Source organism: Charadrius vociferus, unplaced genomic scaffold, assembly GCF_000708025.1.
Source record: "Charadrius vociferus isolate BGI_N301 unplaced genomic scaffold, ASM70802v2 scaffold1863, whole genome shotgun sequence".
Classification (NCBI taxonomy): domain Eukaryota; kingdom Metazoa; phylum Chordata; class Aves; order Charadriiformes; family Charadriidae; genus Charadrius; species Charadrius vociferus.
In genome coordinates this window covers 117,438-124,415 of record NW_009647563.1, presented here as the reverse complement: position 1 = coordinate 124,415, position 6,978 = coordinate 117,438, and the positions used below count along the sequence as shown (strand labels likewise).

The 6,978-nt window shown below is 62.9% G+C and overlaps 1 protein-coding gene across 1 annotated transcript; it reads right to left on the bottom strand.

Moving 5' to 3' along the window:
- Positions 1-1,758: 1,758 nt before the first annotated feature.
- ACKR1 (atypical chemokine receptor 1 (Duffy blood group)) lies at positions 1,759-3,090 on the bottom strand. The gene has a single exon (XM_009880801.1). The coding sequence runs from the start codon at positions 3,088-3,090 to the stop codon at positions 1,759-1,761; it is 1,332 nt and encodes a 443-aa protein (XP_009879103.1).
- Between the last annotated feature and the right edge of the window lie 3,888 nt (positions 3,091-6,978).

The window sequence follows — 6,978 nt, the reverse complement described above, 5'->3', positions numbered from 1 at the left end:
CGGGTGCTCGAGCTTTGCCCGCAGCACCACGTAGGCATCGCTGGGGTCATTCCGGAAGACAAACACTTTTCGGTACAGGTCTGGGGGACAAGAGAGGGGATGCGGCGGGATGTTGGGGTCTCCTGCAGCCCCCTCCATCTGCCTCTGAGCCTCTTCCTCCCTCTGCCCCTGGTGACTCCACGTCCCCGATACCCCCTCTGCTGACCCCAGCCTTGCTCTGGCATCCCCCAGCCCTGATGACTGGGCTATGGCTCGAAGCAGAGGGCTCTGAGTGCTGCTGCCATGTGTCCCCCCCAGACCTGCCCTGCCCTGTCCTGTGCCGGCTCCTGTCCCCCAGTGTCCCCCCTACCTTCCTGGGCCACGATCCCCGAGAGCCCAGCCAGGAGAGCAAGCCAGAGCTGTAGCTGGCCCATGGTTCCAGGCACTGCAGTCGGTGCCGGGAGAGGAGCTGCTTTGGCGTGTGGCTGCCGCCCGCCGGGTTTATGGGCTGGAGGGTGGGAGGGAACCCACGTCCCCCCCAGTCCCATCCCCAGCAGCCTGCCATGCCCGGGAGGAGCAATTTCACGCCATGCCGCAAGACCCGGTGTCACCCGCCTGCACGGGGCTCCCCTTGGAGCTGTGCCCCGGGCGCGTGCCCACCCGGGCGGTGGGGGCACCTCGGCCGCGTGGCTTTGCCTCGATCCTCTCCTCTCACCCCCCCAGGCAAACCCTCTGTGGGAGAGACCTGGTTTGACCTCGGCTCATCCAAGAGGCACAGGGGAAGCTGTCCCTGGCCCCCTCGCCCCGACCCACGGCTCTTGGGCACGTCCCCGGGCTCTGCTCATCCGGTCCTGGCCGAAGGGACAGAGCCCAAAGCCAGAGCCCTGTGGGCACCAGGTGGCAGAAGAAACTGCAGCAGAGCCGAGCGGCCGAGGGTCTGGTGTCCTCGAGGGTGTCTGTGGTCTGGGCATCCTCTGAGGGCATCTGTGCGTCCTCCTGCGAGCGGACGGGGCTGGCGCAGAGCGCTGTGCCCCCGGCCCCGGTGCAGCCTGGTTGGGCAGGAGGAGGGTTTCGTCTGCTCCGGGCGCTGTAATGATAGTGGTGGGCTGGCTGCTGGGCAGGCGTCCGGGCTGGGGATGAGGGGGACAGGTGCCAGGGCAACAGCAGGATGCTCTTGGCCACGGTGGCCGCTCCCTTTTTGGGGACGCTGTGGGCTCGTTCTCCACTGAGTCAGTCCCTCAGTTTACCAGGGATGGGCCCCCGGGACCCGCAGAGTTTGCCTCAGCCAAGGCAGCTCCTCGTGTGCCACCATGCTGGACCCTGGACCCCACGGGTGGGCAGGTCCCGGGCACAGCCTCATGCCCCTCCATCGCCCCCCCTCCATCTCTCCATCCACACCCATTTCACATCCCGTGTGCCTTGTGACCGCACGCGGCCATCCCTCATGGGAATGGAGGAGCGCGGCTCAGATGACTCCGGCGCTGGATATAAATTACCTCGCTTCCCGGTAATAGACTGTAGAGCTTCATTATGAACTTTTCCTGGTAATTTGGAGGCACAAGGAGCACACGCCTCCCACTTCCCGTTCCTTGGCCTGCGGGCGCCTGGCCGGAAGCGGTGGATGTCACCCCCTGTGACCCCCCTCACCCCCCAGACGCTGCCATTAACTGGGCTTGGCGAGCGGCTCTGACAGACGTATATATTGTGTATAATTCCCACCAGCTCATCTCGGATGCGACACTCGGCTTGTTGGGAGGGAGTGAAAAATCCTCTGTTGCTTCACATGACCGCTGCACTGTCTGCCTGCTGAAATCTCCCCGTGGAGCTGGGGGGGCTGGGGCCAAGCCTTGGGGGTCCCCATAGGCGTGCAGGAGCCTGGGGCTGACACCCACTGGGGTCTTGGGGAGATGCTTGAAGCACCCCGGGACTGTCTCCACTGAGCAAATCAGGGTGTCTGGCCCCAAACAGTGGGGCTGAGACCCCAAGGAAGGGGACGGGGGAGGAGAGGCACCAAGCCTGGTGGCCACGTCGCCCTCCGTTGGGTCCTGGGGTAGCACTGCCTGTGGGGCAGGAGCTGCGGGGCTGGTGGTGGACACTGTGGGGAGCAGGGATGGTGCTGGGGGTCGGGGTGCCAGTGGCCAGCACAGGGCCCTCAGCTGCAGCCGGAGCTCTTCCCAGGCAGCAGTGCAGCACCCCCTGCCCCTCGCTCAGCCCCAGCACGTAGTCAAAGTGCTCAAAGGTGCCACAGGTGGGCTGCAGCAGCCGGGCTTGCAGGAGGAAATCCACGGCCAGCCCCATGCCGTAAGGCACCCAGAGCCCAAAGAAGAGCCAGCTTGTGCCCATGCCTGGCTCCCAGCCCGCCCTCAGCCGTGGCACAGCCAGTGTGGCCACCAGCAGCACCGCCGGCAGGAGCAAGAAGAGGCAGAGGCAGAGGACGAGGTGCAGCAGGTACGCTGGCGAGCGGACGTCCACGCTCCGGCGGATGCAGGGCATCTCCGGGGCCGCCACCGTGCCGCTGGTGAGAGCCGCTGGTGTTGCCAGCAGAAGTGCCCCGGCCCAAATGGCCACGGCCAGCCGCCGGCTCCGGGGGGCCCAGCGGCACCAGACGGTGCTGCAGGAGCCACTGCCCACCAGCAGCCCCTGGGCAAAGAGGCTCCAGTGCCACAGCAGGTGGGTGCCCCTGCACAGCCCTGTGCCCAGCCGCCCGCCCTGCCCGATGCCCACTGCAACCGGTGGCAGCAGGGCAGGGAAGAGACCCATCCCCACTGCCAGCTGGGCCACCAGCGCTCGGCTCTGGGGCCAGCCCCAGGCATGTGGCCGCTTGGCCAGTGCCCCCAGCAGCGCCCCAGTGCCCAGGCTGGCTGCAGCGCAGGTGACGGCCAGGAAGGCGGGGGCCACGTGCTGGAAGATGCGACAGTACTGGTTGTGGCAGGGGGCAGCATCGTAGTCCAGGAAGGTCATGTTGCTATCGTCATAGGAGAGGTTGCCCAGGATGTCCAGCAGGTCCAGGGAGTTCTCGCTCTCCAGGACGCTGGGGCTCTGCAGAGGAGACCAGTGGGCATCAGACAGGGACGTGCCCAACTGACCACAGGTGCCCACATCCCACGGCATCAGCTTAGACATCCCCTCTGATGGGCCGCTGCTCCCTGCTGTGGAGCTGCTGCCCTGCTGGTGCCGGGGGGATTCACGGACAGCCCTGGTGCAGGTTGAGCAGTGCCATTTATCAGGGAGGGACACGCCGCAGGGAGAGGGGAGGCCGCCTGCAGCTGATACCTCAGGGGCGCGGAATTGTTCCAGGCTGCCCCCTCTGTGCATGAAAGCCCAAATTTTCTTACAGCCCCAAAGAAGGGCTGCAAACCCCACCCAGCCATCTGCGAGCGTTTGCCAGCAGTGCCCGCTGCGAGCCGTGGCCCTGCTCCCCACCGTGCACCCACGTGGCCCCAGCAGGACTGGAAACCCCTGGGGAGAAGCTGCAGGGGAGGGGGAGGCACTCACCACCGGGATGCAGTTGCCCATGATGTGTGTCCCAGGATGGCACCCACTCCTCTGTGTTTGGGGTCTCCAATGGGGGCCGTGCGTGGCAGCCGATGCTCAGCTGTGCATGCCCTCTGCAGGCTGCTGTGCCCAGCGGTGCCTGCGTTCTCCGATGAGCACCACGCACAGCGAGGCACGCTCTCCACGAGCCGCCTTGCACCGAGGTGCCCACTCTGCTTGCTCTCACTCAGGCTCAACTCCTCCTGCTTGAAAGGGAGGCAAAGGACTGCGGTAACGAGATAAGAGCTGCCTCGTTAATAGCGGCCCTCCTGGCCTGGCAGTCCCCTTTGCCAGGGCCCGAAGGAAACAGGCGGGCCACTGCTGCCGGTAAAGCCGGTGAGCTGCCAGCACAAGCCTGCAATTTCTCGAGCAGGAAACAATCACTCCTTGGCAGAACACCTTAAATTAATTAGGCATTGTATTTACAGGCGTTCCGGCTGTGTAGATGGTCCTATTGCTGGCTGGGACTCAGGCGCGTGCGGTGTTCTGTCCCAGGGTTGCCGGCTGTGTGCGAGCCCCGCTCTGGGGTGTAGGACAAGTGCTGCGGGTGCGGGATGCGGGTGGCTGCCCAGGGGACGCCGCAGCAGTGCAGCTCAGGCACGCGGGGATTTCCAGCTCCCATATCACAAGGAAATCCTCATCTCTTCCCTGGGACGCCCCGCTGGGCCACCGGATCCTGCGGGGTCACCCTGTGGCACCAGCGCTCAGTCACGGGCTCCCTGGGCTGCAGCGGGCACGGAGCACAGCTTGGCGGGGGACCAGCGGGGACCAGTGGCACTTGATGGCCCTTATACGTGGTGGGAGCATCCCCAGAGGGCGGTGGGGCTCAGGGGGGGCTCAGGGGGTTAGGAATGAGGGTTACTGTCGTTTGGGGGGGGCCTGGTAACTTGGGAGGAGCTGAGGGTCGGGGGCTGGGTGCCTGCAGTGGGGGTGTGGTGGACCAGGTGGGGGGATTTGGGGGTGAAAGGGCTGGGGGTCTGCACAGGGGCTCTAGGGACAGGCAGCTGATGGAGTTTGGGGTGCTGGAAGGGGGGGCTGAGCTATGCCTCTGCGGGCTGTGCGATGGGCTCAGCCACGTCCCTCCCATGCTGTGCACCAGGGTGAGCCGCGTCCCCCTCCCCGAGGCCGAGTGCTGCCCCCTCCCCCGGTCTTGGTGCCCTCAGGTCCCCTCACCCAGGGGGGTCACAGCCACGACACCTCCCAGAGCCTAGCAGCGTCCGGCGCGCGCAGGCACAAGCAGAGACGTACAGGCAGGTAACGTGTGTAATCCAGATATATTTATAGGATTATTTTCCGAGATTAGCACAGGATATTAGAAAGGTTATAAAGTCACATCAACGTTCGTTGTCTCCCTTTTATGTACATACAAGAACACAGCACAACAACACAGACCGTCCTCTGCCCTGCCCCGCTGCCGCCCCACGGCGTCTCCAGAGCTCCCTACAAATATGGCTTTCGTGTCTATTGAGAGTTCAGTGCCAGCCGGGAAACGGCTGGACCCTGGTCGGGGCCGGTGAGCAGGAGCAAACAGGCCTGGGAGCAAACGAGGGCCACAAGGCCCCGAATCCTCCTCGCTCCCCCAGCGTCGTCCCTGACTCTGTCCCGGTTTGGATACCTTGGGCCCAGCACGAGCGACCGTGGTGGCACAGGGTGGATACAGGGCTGGAGGTCCCACGCCTGTGTGGCCAACAAGGACTCCCCGCTCCCGAAGGGGCCACCGAGGCCCAGGAGGTGGCTGGTGCCCCGGGCTCTCCCGGCTACGTGGTGACAACACTCAGCTTTGCTGGGCACCGGCAGGGAGGGACAGGACAGTCACCGCCCTAGCAGCACCGCCTGCCCCATCACTTCTTCCGTCCTGCAGTGCGGCGCATCCACCATCAGCCACATCAGTGGCACCATGTGCCCCACCACCTCCTTGCACCGCTGATGGTGTGTGGTGTCACCCCCATGCATCAAGGTGTAGCTTCTCACCCCTTCACATGACCCACATCACCTCTTGTACTTATGACATGGTGTACCCAACCCTCCTTGACAGCCCTGACCCAGTGTACCACAGCGCTGTGCACACGTACAACAGCACGTGCCCCAGACCCAACACAAGGTGTACCCCATCACCCCCAGCCTCACATCACTCTAACACACTCACGGTGTGATGCAGCTCATGGTTGACACCCATTGTGGCCCCACTCGTGGCTGTGTACCTGTTCCTCTGCACGCTGGTGACAGAGTAGATTCATCATCCCAAAAGACTCAATACACAGTGATAGCGCACCATGCCCCTGGTCTCCCCAAATGGTGTTTCCCACCACACCTCATGCCCATGACACAATTATCAGGGCCTCAAAATCACAAAACGGTTTCTCCATCATGCTCACAACACGGTGTGTCCCATCACACCTTCCATCAGCAGCACAGTGGGTGCGCTATCACTGCATCCTCCCACACTGTGATGTGCCCCATCACAGCCTCATGATGGTGTCCCCATGAGCCCTTGTGCTCATCCCATGGCACCTCCCTCTTCACACGCGACCTGGTGTATCTGTCACCCCCTCACAAGTGACACAGGGTCTTCATCACCCTCGTGCCCGTGGTGGTGTGCCTACTGCTCTCTTGCACCTACTAAAGCCTTTTGGCTCTTGCTTGCAGATGCAGCCTCACGTTCTTGTTCCCACCACTCCCAGGACCTGCAACGCCTGGGGCTGTGGCTCAGTCTCTTGCCATGGCTGCAGCAGGACGATAGGCCCACCGGCGGCGAGACCTGGCCCATCCTTGGCTCACACCTGCCGCAGGCAGCAGGTCCTGCCCCGATGCCCTGCCCATGCCTGGTCCTCCCTGTGCTACAGCCTGCCATGTCCAATACCATGTGGCATCTCAAAAAGGCCAAATCATGACTGCTCTTACCAGGGCAAAGCAATGACCACCAGCGCCAGCCCTTAAAGGAGCTCTGGAGCAGCGGCGCTGGGCAGAAACCGGCCACAGCTGTGCCTGTGCTGCCTCGAAGGGGCACAAATGTTCCTGTCCGACCTCAGCTCCCACCCCCCTTTCCCTAGGGACCAGTTAACCCCCTTCGCTCCCAGACCCCCAGGTTGGGGCTTTCTTTGCAACCATCTACAGCACGTAGACTTACAATGAGATTAAACTGTACTTGAAAACACATCCTTGCATTTTTATTTGAAGGAATTATGTCTATTCAATAGTGGATGTTAAAGATCTTCAGCGAAGCATCAGGTCACACATTCATACATGCTCAGTGTGCAGTGAAGTAGTTAACAGCATTGACATCTGCAGTGTTATCTCCGGCAGCAACGGCTGCATCCCTCAAAGTGAGCACAGAGCTACCGTTGGGACTCCAGGCCAAGGTCCTCCTCCAAAGAGATGGGAAGGGAGGAACATCGAGAAAAACGCAAGTTTTCTTCACCATGTACGATGAAGGCTTCATGCCTCGAGGTGCTAACACCCTGCTGG